The 16,639-nt window shown below is 40.0% G+C and overlaps 1 protein-coding gene across 1 annotated transcript in view; it reads left to right on the top strand.

The window, feature by feature from the left end:
* The window catches only part of wnk2 (WNK lysine deficient protein kinase 2), an 89,697-nt gene that overhangs the window by 24,264 nt on the left and 48,794 nt on the right, over nucleotides 1–16,639 (top strand). The window contains 5 exon segments of the mRNA XM_034166479.1: nucleotides 76–233; nucleotides 1,056–1,144; nucleotides 1,286–1,505; nucleotides 1,976–2,243; nucleotides 6,986–7,287. Of these exon segments, the coding sequence (XP_034022370.1) occupies nucleotides 76–233; nucleotides 1,056–1,144; nucleotides 1,286–1,505; nucleotides 1,976–2,243; nucleotides 6,986–7,287 (1,037 nt within the window).

The raw sequence follows: 16,639 nt of genomic DNA, 5'->3' as shown, positions 1-16,639 counted from the left end.
ATCATAAGGAAAGATTGCTAATCATTTGTGATCTTGTATTGTAAAATGTCACACTTTGTTGATTTCTTTCATCAGGCACTCCAGAGTTCATGGCCCCAGAGATGTATGAGGAGCATTATGATGAGGCTGTGGATGTCTATGCTTTTGGGATGTGTATGCTTGAGATGGCAACATCAGAATATCCCTATTCTGAGTGCCAGAATGCTGCTCAGATCTACCGCAAAGTAACCAGTGTAAGCTTAGTTTCAGTGCTCAGACTTTCTGTCATTACTGTTGCAATTGTCAAAGGCAATGTTGAAGGTCATTTATGCTCCATTTACATAAAAACAAAAACAGAAAATGGACACACGCAAGGATGACATGAATGCAAGATGCAGACAGAAGGATCTGTACGTATTTGTATTTAATGTTAAACATAAATGTGGCTGTTACACATACTGTCTAGACAAAGCACACAACTTGCTTTCATGTGAAATGGGCAAAGGAAGCACATTTTACCGTTAAAGAGACCTAGAAGAAGAAGAGGATCATATTTAACATGGGTAACCAACAAAAGCACGAAGCTTGTTTCCAGACGGGCCCACGGCACGTGTCTCTCCCTCCTCCCCAGCACCGATGTTAAGAGTGCCAGTCGGGAGCGTGGCTGCGATCGGGAAGAGAACACGAGTCGTTGGTGTCCCAGTCCAACGTGCAAGCTGTTACGCCACCACCAGGGAGGTGGTGGAGCAAAAAATGGCTATGTGTAAAAAAGTTGGATTTTTTTTAAATAAACAGATTATATTCAGATTTTGTTGAAAAAACTAACTAACTGATCATTTAATGCATCATTTTAGGTCTGTGTAGTTTTTAGATGCATAATTTGGAAGAAAATAACAATGCAGAGTGAGTTGTTATTGGTTTGTAGGCGTCAACATCACTTTGATGACTCCATCATTCATGTGTTTGTGACATCACAAACACTTGAATTGTGTTGTTTGCTTGTTGTAAATCGAGGGACTGTGCATCTGTTTTGATATCATGCTGTTTTGCTTGTTTTTTTTTCTTGTCATCACCAGGGGGTGAAACCAGCCAGCTACAGTAAAATCAGTGACCCAGAAATTAAGGAGATAATTGGGGAGTGTATCTGTCACAGATGGGAGGAAAGGTAAATGGATCAGGATTTGTGTTAATAAGGGTTGAGATAGCTGATCCTCACCTGAGCATGGTTTTATTTTGTTTCTGTTCCAGGATTTAGCTCTGATCCAGCTGATGTGTCTGTGCATGATTATGTTTGTGGTATTTGCAGGTACTCCATCAAGGACCTGTTGAATCATGCCTTTTTTGCAGAAGATACAGGTGTCAGGGTGGAGCTCAATGAAGAAGATGATGGAAAGAAGTCATCCATAGCCCTCAAGCTGTGGGTAGAGGATCCTAAAAAGCTGAAGGGGAAATACAAAGACACTGGTGCCATTGAGTTTACGTTCAATTTGGAGAACGAGGTCCCAGAGGTTGTGGCCCAGGAAATGGTAAAGGAATTCCACATGGTTACTAAAACTAATTAACATCAATCCCTCATTGCTCTGGTGGAATGCAAACAGACCATGAAAAAGAAACTGCTTGTGTATGTGACTGTGCCACATGTTTTCTAGTAAAAGAATCCTCCGTTCTTTTGGCTGTTATACTGCTTGTTTTTGACCTTCTGTGGTACAGTGAGACTGCATTGTGTTTCACCAGCTGACAGCAGTGTTCCAGGATCTTTTACAGCCCTCTCTTTACCTTGGAGCACTACCTTCAGGATTTTTAATTAGATGTGACATCAGTGGGATGGGGTGATGCCGAAGATATAGGCTTGCAGAATGCACTATATTGATTGAAACAAGAGCATGATCAATTAACTCATTAGTTATTAGGGTCTAAGAAAGGCAATCCATTGTGGTTTGAGTTGCACCTTTGATTTGTTCTGAGCTGCAGTGAGCATCTCACCTGTGTCCTGCAGGTGGAATCCGGCTTTTTCTTGGACTGTGATGTAAAGGTAGTCGGAAAGTCCATTCGGGACCGTGTTGCTCTGATCAAATGGAGAAGAGAGCGGACTGTTTCAGCAGGGAATGGTGAAGCAGCTGTGAAGAAGCCTCAGCAGAACCTTCTCCAGGTTCCCTGTATGGGAGTGCCACAGGCCACCACATTAGCCACAGCAGATCATGAAGACCCAGATTTGGAACAGCAGACTTTGATCTGCACTGTGCCAGCTGTCACGACTACTACATGTGAGAAATACACACCAGTATCATGCATCCTGTACAACAGTGGTGCCCATGTTCGGTCCTCGAGATCTACCTTCTTGACACTCTTAGTTGTCTCCCTGCTCCAACACACCTGAATCCAGTGAAAGACTCATTAAAAGCCTGTTAACAAGTCTTTCATTGGATTCAGGTGTGTTGGAGCAGGGAGACAACTAAGAGTGTCAGAAAGGTAGATCTCGAGGACCGAACTTGGGCACCCCTGCTGTACAACATCACGGCTGGTCATGGTATTATTTAGCCCCACAGCTATGAACAGCCAATTATTATTCCTTACACCTATTTGATCTTTGCCAAAAGGGAGTTTCCACAGCTTCCTTCATTTTCTATACCTACTTACTCCAGTTACTATTTAGAAAATTTGCCAGCATTAAAAAGGTGTCTGTTAGTACTTTATTGGTTGCACACTTGAATGAGCCAGTCAGTTTTGGCAGAGCAGGGAGAGATGGACCATGCATAGGTCCTTGAGGATAGGTTTGAGAACCACTGGCACCAAAAGGCCTCAGGGCATTTATAGGACTTTGTCATGAGCCAAAGTGTGATACGGCATTTGTGATCACACACAGCTGATGCACCATCACCAAATACTACCTGGGAAAATAATATAAAAATATTGTAATAATATGGCAATCACAGTTGTGTGTGTATATATATATATATATATATATATATATATATATATATATATATATATATATATATATATATATATATATATATATATATATACGAGGTCTGTTAGAAAAGTATCCAACCTTTTTATTTTTTTCAAAAACCATATGGATTTGAATCACGTGTGATTGCATCAGACAAGCTTGAACCTTCGTGCGCATGCGTGAGTTTTTTCACGCCTGTCGGTTGCGTCATTCGCCTGTGAGCAGGCTTTGTGTGAGCAGTGGTCCACCCCTCTCGTCGTTTTTTTATTGCGAATAAATGTCTGAACGATTTGGAGCTTTGCTGCATCAATTTTTTTTCCAGAAACTGAGAGAGACCTCCAGGTGGACACGTTTGGAAAATTAATATGGCTTTCAGGGCCGATTTTATGGGGATTATACAGATTAAGGAGTGTTACTGCCGCTTTAAGGACGGCCCACAACTGCTGAGAGCGCAGTGCGCTCCGAGCGCCGATCGACATGCTCAGACCCCGCTGGAACAACCAGATCATTTCCAACATGAAGGCTTTGTTGATCCGGGACCTCGTCTGACTTTCACAAAAAGGCAGAAGTCGTGGAACTTCAGCACTTTTTTGGCACATTCCACTGTTACAGGAGTTTTTTTCATGGAAAGAAAAGCGGAGGGACGTGCCACGGAGCCGTTCATTACGCGGGACAAAGCCACTTCGGTGTTGGTCTCACAGGACGGCTTTCAGGTGGATTTCAGACGGCTGTCGGTTGCTTTTCAGTTGTGTGATTATCTGATTGTGATTGTGCATGAGCTGGACATGCCCCAACATGTCCTGGAAAGCTTCATCACGGCGTTGCTTTGCGCGCGGTGGAGCCGCTCCTCTTTCCATGACAAAAACTCCTGTAACAGTGGAATGTGCCGTTCATTTCTAAACTGGACGCTGTCTTGATCCGGTATGTCGTCTGACTAGCACAGGAATTGTGAAAAGACGTGGACATCAGCACTTTTTCAGCACATTAAGACAGACGTGCGGAGGAGTTACGCGCGTCGCGGTGGAGCCACAGGCGAATGACGCAACCGACAGGCGTGAAAAAACCCATGCATGCGCACGAAGGTTCAAGCTTGTCTGATGCAATCACACGTGATTCAAATCCATATGGTTTTTGAAAAAAATAAAAAGGTCGGATACTTTTCTAACAGACCTCGTGTGTGTGTGTGTATATATATATTAAATGTCTTTAAACAAGAACTTTCTATTCTTCTATTTTTATCTTTTGTCATATTTTAAACATCGTTTTAAAAACATTTAAACATCTCTATGTGCTTTTAAATGTCTTTGGCATAACTAACATTTTAACATAAATAATAATGGTTGGGTATTGATAAGAATTTATCAAGATTGATCCCATTATCGAGTACGGTTATCGATCCGATTCCTTATCGACCTCTTGTGAATTTTCTATGTATTAAAAGTAGGCTTTACAGGTTTTCTATGTCAATAACATTTTATTGAGTCTTAAATAAATATGAAATTGGTCATTGGATCCTTGATCTCTGGACATCAATAAAAATAAACTAAATCTGTAGTTTTTTTCCAAAAGCATTTCTTTTCAGACATTAATGGAACAAATCTAACTCCATACCTCTGTGCTGAGCTCTTGCAGCCGGCTGTGCTGCAAGTCAACATCAATGTAATTCATAAAGAATGCAGACTGTCTCATTTTGAGGTTGGAGAAAATGTTTTAGTCTGTTGTCTGTGTTACAGCGTTTGGAAAGAGGTGTCATTTGATTTTGCTTTGAAGTTATTAATTCCGACCGGACTCTAACTTGACTCGGCAGAGAGCAGCGCAGTGTTTGGAGCTGTACAAACAGAATGAAGGACGATTCTCATTTCTTACCTGCAACAAGACAAGAGTCCCAATTACAACCCCTGGCAAATTATGGAATCACCGGCCTCGGAGGATGTTCATTCAGTTGTTTAATTTTGTAGAAAAAAAGCAGATCACAGACATGACACAAAACTAAAGTCATTTCAAATGGCATCTTTCTGGCTTTAAGAAACATTATAAGAAATCAAGAAAAAAAATTGTGGCAGTCAGTAACGGTTACTTTTTTAGACCAAGCAGAGGGAAAAAAATATGGACTCACTCAATTCTGAGGAATAAATTATGGAATCACCCTGTAATTTTCATCCCCAAAACTAACACCTGCATCAAATCAGATCTGCTCGTTAGTCTGCATCTAAAAAGGAGTGATCACAACTTGGAGAGCTGTTGCACCAAGTGGACTGACATGAATCATGGCTCCAACATGAGAGATGTCAATTGAAACAAAGGAGAGGATTATCAAACTCTTAAAAGAGGGTAAATCATCACGCAGTGTTGCAAAAGATGTTGGTTGTTCACAGTCAGCTGTGTCTAAACTCTGGACCAAATACAAACAACATGGGAAGGTTGTTAAAGGCAAACATACTGGTAGACCAAGGAAGACATCAAAGCGTCAAGACAGAAAACTTAAAGCAATATGTCTCAAAAATCAAAAATGCACAACAAAACAAATGAGGAACGAATGGGAGGAAACTGGAGTCAACGTCTGTGACCGAACTGTAAGAAACCGCCTAAAGGAAATTGGATTTACATACAGAAAAGCTAAACGAAAGCCATCATTAACACCTAAACAGAAAAAAACAAGGTTACAATGGGCTAAGGAAAAGCAATCGTGAACTGTGGATGACTGGATGAAAGTCATATTCAGTGATGAATCTCGAATCTGCATTGGGCAAGGTGATGATGCTGGAACTTTTGTTTGGTGCCGTTCCAATGAGATTTATAAAGATGACTGCCTGAAGAGAACATGTAAATTTCCACAGTCATTGATGATATGGGGCTGCATGTCAGGTAAAGGCACTGGGGAGATGGCTGTCATTACATCATCAATAAATGCACAAGTTTCCATTGATATTTTGGACACTTTTCTTATCCCATCAATTGAAAGGGTGTTTGGGGATGATGAAATCATTTTTCAAGATGATAATGCATCTTGCCATAGAGCAAAAACCGTGAAAACAGTCCTTGCAAAAAAAACACATAGGGTCAATGTCATGGCCTGCAAATAGTCCGGAACTTAATCCAATTGTCAATCTTTGGTGGAAGTTGAAGAAAATGGTCCATGACAAGGCTCCAACCTGCAAAGCTGATCTGGCAACAGCAATAAGAGAAAGTTGGAGCCAGATTGATGAAGAGTACTGTTTGTCACTCATTAAGTCCATGCCTCAGAGACAGCAAGCTGTTATAAAAGCCAGAGGTGGTGCAAAAAAATACTAGTGATGTGTTGGAGTGTTCTTTTGTTTTTCATGATTCCATAATTTTTCCTCAGAATTGAGTGATTCCATATTTTTTTTCCCTCTGCTTGGTCTAAAAAAGTAACAGTTACTGACTGCCACAATTTTTTTTCCTGATTTCTTATAGTTTTTCTTAAAGCCAGAAAGTTGCCATTTGAAATGGCTTTAGTTTTGTGTCATGTCTGTGATCTGCTTTTTTTCTACAAAATTAAACAACTGAATGAACATCCTCCGAGGCCGGTGATTCCATAATTTTTGCCAGGGGTTGTAGTGACTTTAATCTACACAAAAGTGACTCACGATTGACATTTTTAAATGGCTTTGAGAGGGGTTAAGAAGCGGACTTGTCACTTCTGAAAAGCAGCGAAGCAGTGAACCAACGAAGCAGAGGATCTGAGCACTGCTTCGTTATTTCAAGCTTCAAAGCGGAGCTGTGACAGAAGCGGTTGATTACAGACCTGCTGCAAGGTCTGTAATTAACGTAAAGAAATTATCATTTAACACCCTCAAAATCAACGGCCTCTCTGAAGGGCCGATAAGGGAATCATTAAGCAAAAAAACCATTGATGTTGGTGGATTGAATCATTTCTTAATGACTCTCAAAGAACCGGTTTATGATACCCATCCCTTGTGCCGCCCCTGAAGAACTCTGGTGCTCCCCAGGGTGGGCGCCCCTCACAGTTTGAAAACCACTGCTTTGGGTTTTGTGCTGAATTATACTGTTTTGTTCACTTTTTCATTACAGCTGACACCATGCCTATAGTTGATTTAAACAGTCAACAAAATGGCCCTTACGACTCCCTTCCAGAGCCCATTTCTAGCATTGAGAGAGTCTACAGCACCCCAGCCCAGCCTGATCCTCAGCTGCAGCAGGTGTCCTACCAGCAGTGCACAGCACAGCCCTCACATGACATCTACAACCAAGCATCCACACAACCGGTCCAGGCAGCCGAGCAGCAAATCACAGGTCAGCAGCATCCCGGAGCCTATCAACAGCCTGCAGCACAAATGCACAAGGGGCCTTATCAGTCTCAAACAGGAAATGCAGTAAGTACATTGTTTATTTTGACATTAAGGGCATTATCTTGATGATATAGTTGTGCTCAAAAGTTTACGAACCCTGACAGAATTTCTCAGACAATATGAATGACAAGACAAATATTTTTTTCCTCTCATGGTTAGTGGTTACATGAAGCCATTTATTGCCAAACAACTGTGTTTACTGTTTGTAAACCATAATGACAACAGAAACTACCCAAATGACCCTGATCAAAAGTTTACATACCCCAACAATTTTGGCCTGATAACATGCACACAAGTTGACACAAACAGGTTTGAATGGCTACACAAGTTAACCATCTTCACCTGTGATCTGTTTGATTGTAATCAGTATGTGTGTATTGAAGGTCAGTGAGTTTCTGGGTTCCTGACAGACTCTTGCATCTTTCATTCAGTTCTGCACTGATGTTTCTGGTTTTGGAGTTACCAGGAAAATCAATAGAATTGTCAAAGAAAAGGTATTTGAACTGCATAAAACAGGAAAGGGATGTAAAAAGATATCCAAGGGACTAAAAATGCCAGTCAGAAGTGTTCAAACTCTAATCAAGAAGTGTAAAATGAGGGATTCTTTTGGAACCAAACCATGGAGGCACTTGAAGAAAAATGGACTGCATGGTCAAGTTGCCACAGATGCAAGAGACGCAAATGCCACAAAAGTATCACGTTTACAATACGCCAAACAGCACAGAGAACAAAGTCATTTGGAGTGATGAAACCAAAACTGAACTTTTTGGCCACAACCATAAACATGTAATGCAATAAAGACACGCACATCCAAAACACGTAAAAAGGCGTGTACGACTATAAAAAATTATACTAAAGAGAGAGACGAAGGACAGGTCGCCGTTATGTTATGTCTATGAGTTAGTGCTGGGCGGTATACCGGTTCATACCGAATACCGGTGTTTTTTTTCTATGATATGAATTTTAGAAATACCTCACCTCCATACCGGTGAGTGCGTTGCGCAGAGCGGTGGAACGCCGTGCCCGTAGGGCATTGTTTGAGTGGGGACAGCTTAGCGATTGCACCAAACAAGCAGCATGAGTACAGCCCGTTTAGAGTGAACGGATGTTTAGTGGTGAGCATAATGGCAAAACAGGAGGAAAGTTCTGAAACTGAACAACCAGAACGAGAAACTGAAACGGAAGAACTTGTATCGAAACGAGGAGCTGTGTCCGTTGTTTGGAAGTACTTTGGGTTTAAAAAGTCCGACGTCGACCAAACTACAATACTATGCAAATGCTGTCGCGCTAAAGTTGTAGCAGGAGGAGGAAACACGAGCAATTTACTCCACCACCTCAGCCGCAAACATGTCTTGGAATATCAGGAATGTAAACTACGAGCTTCGTCCTCCTCGTCTGCAGGTAAAGTTAAAGCAAGCTGCACACCTTTTCCCTTTATGTTATTTATTTATTTATGGATCATTCCTTACTGGGAATAAAGAAGTTTTACTTAAGTTACTTTGGAGTTACTAAGTTTACTTTGGAGTTACATGAGTCATATAGTTTACATTGTTTTCAAAAGATGTTTAAGTTGGAAAACTTGCATAATAAAAAGGTCTGTATTTTGACTACAACAATCAAGCATTCTGATTCCTTTTTATTAATACTAGTGTGGACATTCATTTTTCTACAATATTCACTCCTCATAACAGTAGAATACGCCATTCCAAGCCATTTTATTGCAGTAATTATTCTCTAAATCATTAGAAAATAAGGCAAACACCCAGTTGTGCTTGAAAAGAAAAAATACTGTCAAATACCGTGAAACCGATATAATTTAGAAAAATACTGTGATATACATTTTTGGTCATACCGCCCAGCACTACTATGAGTTGTATTTTGTTTGCTGATGATACAATGGTGTTTTGTAGTGGGGATCATTTGGGACAGCTGTTGGACATGATGGGGATTTAACTACTGAGTTTCAAACAATGGTTTGATTTAAACAAATTGTCGCTTTATCTTGGTAAAACAAAGTGTTAATATTTTTGGAAATAAGCCCAGGAATTTAAGTAGAAATTTATTATTGAAGGATGCTGAAATTCAAATTGTAACTGAAACAGTCAAATTTCTTGGAGTTTTTATTGATGATAAATTAAGCTGGAAGGCTCATATTAATTATATTAAATCTAAAATCTCAGAAGCCATCAGAATCCTGTATAAAGCACAAGACTTCCTCTCCCAACATTCGTTAGTTACGTTATATCATTCATTACTTGTCCATATGTCCTATTGCGTTGAGGGTTGGGGAAACACATATAGAAGAAATACAAATCCAGTATTTTTTACTACAAAAGAAAGATATGAGTTATCAGTAATAAACCATATCGTGAGCTAACAAACCCACTATTTGTCTGTGTTGTTATCATTCATATTGTCTGACAAATGGCCAAAAAAATGTTTTCTAACTCTCCCTGATCCACTCCTAGGAAATTAACTCTATCAGGTGTGCTCAGCCAATCAACAGTTGGAAGACACCACTTAAAAACAAAACAAAACAGGTGTGACTTGAGTAGGTTGATGTGGAAAACATACAGGAACAGGGTTGGTGATCCCTGCTTTTTGACTTCATCAGTCAATCACAAATACTGACCATTATGAGCTTTTGTTCAAATCTGTACTAGTCACTTTGTCATCTGTGATCCTCTTTAACAGGAACCTTGCACACTATTTAGAAGGTGCACTTACACCCATCAGCCATAGCATTGTGATCACTCACAGGTTAAAATAACACTGATTATCTCATTACAGTGGAACCTGTCAGTGGGTGGGATATATTAAGCACAAGCTTCACATGTCCTCCTAGTTGATGTGCTGGAAGCAGGAAAAATGTGGCTGCATGAAAATTTATGTGTCTCTGACAAGGGCTGATTTGTGATGGATAGATGACTGGGCCAGAGCATCTCTAAAACTGCACCTGTTGTGGGATGTTGCTGGTCTGTCGTGATCAGTACCAATCAGAAGTGGTCCAAGGAAGGAAAACCAGTAAACCAACAACAGGGTCCTGGGTGGGCAACGCTTACCGATGTGCATGGGGAATTAAGGCCAGACTGTGTGGTCCGATCCAGCACAAGGATCTGCTGCTAACATTTTGTTCCAGATACAACAGCGCACCTTCAGAGGTCTACTGGACAGTGTTGGGGTTGTTATTCAAAAGAAGTATTGTATTACACATTATTTGCCATTTTAAAACAAATATAACACTATAATTACTTCTTTAGTCTCTGGAGAAAGTAACTTGTTACATTTTTTATTTCTTTTGCATTAATTACTTAGAAACAGTGTGTAGCCAAAACTTAAACCTATGTACACTAGGCATGTGAATCTAATCACTGACAACGATTCGATATGCACCTTGATACACTACCAGCGATGCGATACATGACAATACTGATGATACGATGTGATACAATTCACCCCTCTTCCCAATTCGATGCGATATGATATATATTTGATGGCGATTCACTTCCTCACAATGCGATACGATGTGATTTGGTGCAGTATGATTACAGATGGGTATTGAAAAGATTTTATCTATCAATGGCAATATCAATCCAATTCTTTATAAATTCCCTTATCAATACCTTTTGTGAATTTTCTGTGTACTAAAAGTCAGCTTTACAAGTTTTCTATGTCAACAACATTTTATTGAATCTTAAAGTAAATAAATATGAAATTAGTTACTGGATCCTTGATCTCTGAACAGAAATAAAAATCAGTAAAATCTGTACGTGGTCACTGGATCCTTGATGTACATGATGGATCCTTGATCTCTGAACAGAAATAAAAATCAATAAAATCTGTATGTGGCCACGGGATCCTTGATGTACATGATGGATCCTTGATCTCTGGACAGAAATAGAAATAAACAAAATCTGTAGTTTTTGTCAAAAGTATTTCCTTTCAGATATTAATGGCACAAATGTAACTCCATAGAATCTGAGCTGGAGTCTGCGCTGCACGTCAGGATGTAAGTCATAAAAAACGCAGGACATCTCATTTTGGGGAAAAAAAACCTGGTTTTGCTTGGTTGTAGTTTATCGTTTGTATTATAATGTTTGGAAAGAGGTGTCATTTGATTTAAAATGGCGATTCGCTCTGAAGTTATTAATTCCGACTGAAATCTGCGTGGCTCTTTGGAGCTGTGCACTTAGTCCCACAAAACAGAGGATATTATTATTATTATTTCCTTTACCTGATGGACAACTTCAGTTTACACAGTGGCTGGTGCTCTTGCCAGTGCACTTGCCGCTTCTGAAAACCATTGAAGCAGAGAACCAGCAAACAGCGAGTCGAAGCGCTTGCTTCATTGCTTCAAGCAGACCCGCTGCAGTCTGCAGTCAACGTAGAGAAGTAATCATTTTCTCAATAAAACACCCTTAAAACAACGGCTGCTCTGGTGTCCCGAACTGTCCGTGGTGCATTCAATGTGCCTCGGAAAAAATTGATGCAAGCAGGCAGCGAGTGATGCAACACAATTCAACCCATCAATTGAATCGATGCACACTGAATGGATCGATGCATTCGCATCACGCATGTTTGTATCTAGATACGGGTTCGTATCGATTAATCTCCACATGCCTAATGTGCACTGTACACATATAACCTATTCCTACCATTTTAAGGATGGCACCCTGAATGCCCTCCTGATGCAACTCCAGTTTGACTTGGAGAAACATACACAGCCCTTGATATTCCGAAGAGGTCTCCTATCCAAGTACTAACCAGGACCTACACTGCTTAGCTACTAAGAACTGACAGGATCAAACTTAGACAGTGCAGACTGGCTGAAGTTGTTAATGCAAGTTACAGAAATACCTGTTAATTATTTATTTATTTATTTTTAGATTTTTGTGTGCAGCAGCACAAGAGAAACAAGAGCAATCCAAGATTTTTGACATCCGTCAATCCGAATACGGCTCACCACCAAAATTCAGTGGAGTCTTCCATGCCCTATTATCTATCTATGGTGTAAATTTGGTGAGAATCCGTGAAGTAGTTTTTTGGCGAAATCCTTCAAAGCCTATATAAAATAAAATCTTGATCCAAAATCTGGATCTGGTGTCGACAACCGAACGGCGCCCCCTAGAAATTGGTCCTTCCTGGCTTCACTGCACATGCGGCATTTTGGGCCACAGCAGTCATTTTTGAGCGTCAGCAGCAGTGCACTGATTATCATCTTGTTTCTGCTTAAAACTGTCATCATCTACCAGTCATCTATCTCAGTGACAGATATCGGAACCTTTTGTACAACAATCATTTTCACATAAATTTAGCATTATTTCATCATAAAAGACGGGGGGCCGATCAGAGCGCAGCAGCAGTAGTGCGAGCGTTTTGCTCGCATATTGCACCTAAAATTTTATTGTGCGAGGAAAAAAAATAAAACGGGTGCACGTGTGCGAGAATGTATTTCAACCCTTTCATTCGCATTTTGCTCCTAAAATAAATAGTGGTCCCTCGCTAACGCGGTTCACCTTTCGCGGCCTATCATCGCAGAGTCATCTTGCTGCAGACTGCGAACGGAGGCACGAGACGTTACATTCTGCTGAGAACCATCAGTGCACGTGACATGGCGAGCGCGGAGCAGAAAGAGGATTTTAACCCGAGTGAACATAAAAAAAACAACAAAACAAAACGGCAGCAAAAAACTACTTTACTTTACTTTTCTCTGCTCTTTCTCTACCGGTGTTTTTCTGATGGCACCGTCCTGTTCACACCATGTGCGCGTCGTATACTGAATTTATGAGATCATGAGATGAAATAAACGGTCAAATATCCTTAAAAACATCCTTAAAAATGAGAATATATGAATGAACTGAGGAAAATTACGCAAACACTGGATAAAAAATAAAACCCTGCTGCAGTGATGTTCAGAGGCACAGATCACAAAAAGCAGGTGAGAACTCTGAACTTTAACAGCTGCTATTTTCCAAAGGTATTTATTTGTTCAGTCTTAAGCTATGAGGAGAAATAAATGACTTCATCACACTAAATGAACTAGAGTCAGAATAAAAATGCAAGCTGCTGATTTTTGTTATTTTCCAAAGTTATTATAAGCTGCAGCTATATGTTTTATTCATTTCAAAGTGAGTCGCCTCTTATTTTATTCTGATTTATTTATACAAAAAATATGGGGAATCAAATCAGCCTGCAGTGTTCTGTTCAGTTTATATCAGTTTTCCTGCACATGTCCAGGTATTTTTTTCCTCTTTATAAGAGTTTGGTGTTTGCATTTGCGCCACAAAGTTTTAAAACACAATAAAATGTTTACAATTTTCTTTAAAGCAGTTCTGTAATTTCAGAAATGCAACAGAAACAACCACAAATCAGAAAAAGTTGGGACTATAAGTAAAATGAAGATAAAAATAAAAATGTTGCAGAGTTGTCTTGGTGGCTTCCCTCACTTGTCTCCTTCCAGCATGGGCATTTAGTTTTTGAGAACTGCCAACCTGACACAGATTTACTATAAAGTCCCACACTGTTTGTATTTCTGAATGATTGATGTAAATGAAGTCTAAGAAATAGACACTGATTTGGAAATGTTCATGTCTTCATCCCGACGTTTCTCTGAAAATGCTGCAGACCTTAATTTAGGAAATTCTGTATGATCCGACTAGTCGACTAATCGCAAAAATAATCGTTGACTAGTCGACTATCAAAATAGTCGTTTGTGGCAGTCCTATTTTCAAACCATTTCCCGAGATTTTCGAAAAAGGGGGTAGTTTTTCGTCAGACCCCAGTAAAAAAATAAAATTAGAAAAAAATATCATGCAAAAAAGCCCATGATAGGGGGGTGATTGTCTGAAGGTTTTCCCTAGATAGGGGGTATATTTTCAACATGGGGAACAAGCATAGGTACCCCCTTGAATTGGGGAGTGGGGGGGCCGGGATTTTCTATTCAGGTTTGAACTTTGAGAGTGTTTACACACGAGAGAAAAGTGAGAAAATGTTCATGCCTGATTGAGAAAAGTGTATAAAGTGTGTAGTGAGGGTTTTACAGCTTTAAAACATCTATAATAATTGTAAAAAATAAAGCTGGCCACTTCGCGGGTTTCGCCTATCACGGGCTATTTTTAGAACGTAACTCCCACGATAAACGAGGGACCACTGTATATCCCATAGAGAAAACCATTCCCACATCTGTATAAATCGACAAGAGTGTGTGTTTGTGAGAGTGTGTGCTGTGGACCGTTGGTTGAATATAGCTAAGCGTAGCAGGCGACCTGAGTATAAAAAGTGGGACGGGGATGTTATGTGTATGTGAGGGTTTAAAATAATACAAGAAATACACAGCAAAAAGTAATGAAATGGACAAAAGCAATGATGTAAATAATGATAGAAAAGGAAGTAAACAATGAAATAAATACATTAGAATCATATAAAATGTGCATGTGTGTGTAGAAAAGGTACTTTCTGTACAGTATGTGTCTTTGCGTTAATAATAAAATTGTATCAAGAAATTTCACAGTGCTCCTAAATTTTTATCTGTGCTCCTAAATTTTTTCATTTAGGAGCACCTGTGCTCCTAGTGAAAAAGCTAAGCGTACAGCCCTGAGCAGCACGTCTGAGTGTGACGTGCTGCTGTTGCGCCTACGTCATTTTGGAGCATCAGTAATAATTCTCTGATTATAGCCTTGTTTCTGCTTAAAACTGACTTTAGAATGATTTAAGAGCTTTTCCTTTGTCATCTGCTGATTAATAATCACATTATTCCTCTGATCGCTTGGGAGTAGAGGGTCCATCTCAGACGTGCTGCTGTGGTCCCAAATGATCAGTGGTGGGCACAGCTAACCAAAAAGTTAGCTTTGATAACAGCTAATCAGCTAACTGAAAAGTTATCTTTTATGAAGCTAAACCGATAAACCAGCCAAAAAATTGTTAGCTACAACTAACCGATAACTTTCAGTATTGTCTCAGTTACACTTGCAACTATTAACAAGCTGATTTTGAGTTTTAATACAATGATCTTATTATTTTGATTTATAAGTCAAATTAATACGGATAGAATAACTTCTTTGGTGTAAGTTGAAGAAAATGGTCCATGACAAGGCTCCAACCTGCAAAGCTGATCTGGCAACAGCAATCAGAGAAAGTTGGAGCCAGACTGATGAAGAGTACTGTTTGTCACTCATTAAGTCCATGCCTCAGAGACTGCAAGCTGTTATAAAAGCCAGAGGTGGTGCAACAAAATACTAGTGATGTGTTGGAGCGTTCTTTTGTTTTTCATGATTCCATAATTTTTTCCTCAGAATTGAGTGATTCCATCTTTTTTTCCTCTGCTTGGTCTAAAAAAGTAACCGTTACTGACTGCCACAATTTTTTTTTCTTGATTTCTTACAGTGTTTCTTAAAGCCAGAAAGTTGCCATTTGAAATGACTTTAGTTTTGTGTCATGTCTGTGATCTGCTTTTTTTCTACAAAATTAAACAACTGAATGAACATCCTCCGAGGCCGGTGATTCCAAAATTATTGCCAGGGGTTGTACTTCTGCTTCTACCTACATTTACATGTCATGTTTTCCGTTTACATGTTCTAGGCAAACATGACATGTAAACGGACAAAGTTATCGTTTCAGCAACGCACAGATAGTCGGGCTAATCACCACTGCTGTGTGCCATTCTGCACAGCATCAAGTAGGTGCAATTCTGTACTGAGTTTCCACAATTTTCCAAAGGACTCGGAATTGCAGAGAGAGTGGGTTAAGATCAGGAGAGACCATTTTATTATCACAAGTACTTCCCGAGTGTGTTCGCGACACTTTGTCACTGCTGATTTGATTGAGCCTCCCACTTCTGCTGGACGACGACGACTACGACCTGGAGCTGTTCCTCTGCTTTTCCATTGGAATAACTATACTATCCCAACGCCACGACCTGGAGTATGGAAAAGAACAGAGTGTCCACTCAACACTGACCCAACAGAGATGCAGACTGAACCCGATGATGATGACTCGTGGCCCCATGGACATGACTACTGCGCCACCACTTCAGAGCCTGCCGCGCTTGATCTCTCCCTCAATGAGAGTGATGAGCTACGCGAGGAGATATCAATATCCGGAAACAAATCGAGGAGATAACCATTAGCAGCAAGTTCGGTTTGGAACGGTTTTCTACCTCTGATGAGGATATACGATTCTATACCAGGTAAATAAAATATCCACCATGTCTGACTCCATAGACCAATACGCTAGGGCTTAAAGCAATATTTGTGTGTGTGTGTGTGTGTGTGTGTGTGTGTGTGAGGGTGGTCCAGGTACTGATAAGATAGTACTTTATTTATCCCATAGGAAATTCAAGAGTTGTATAATCTGTTACGGTTGTTTTGTCATTATCAGA

Source organism: Thalassophryne amazonica, chromosome 3 (genome assembly GCF_902500255.1).
Source record: "Thalassophryne amazonica chromosome 3, fThaAma1.1, whole genome shotgun sequence".
NCBI classification, from domain to species: Eukaryota; Metazoa; Chordata; class Actinopteri; order Batrachoidiformes; family Batrachoididae; genus Thalassophryne; species Thalassophryne amazonica.
This window is presented reverse-complemented; position numbering and strand designations above follow the sequence as displayed.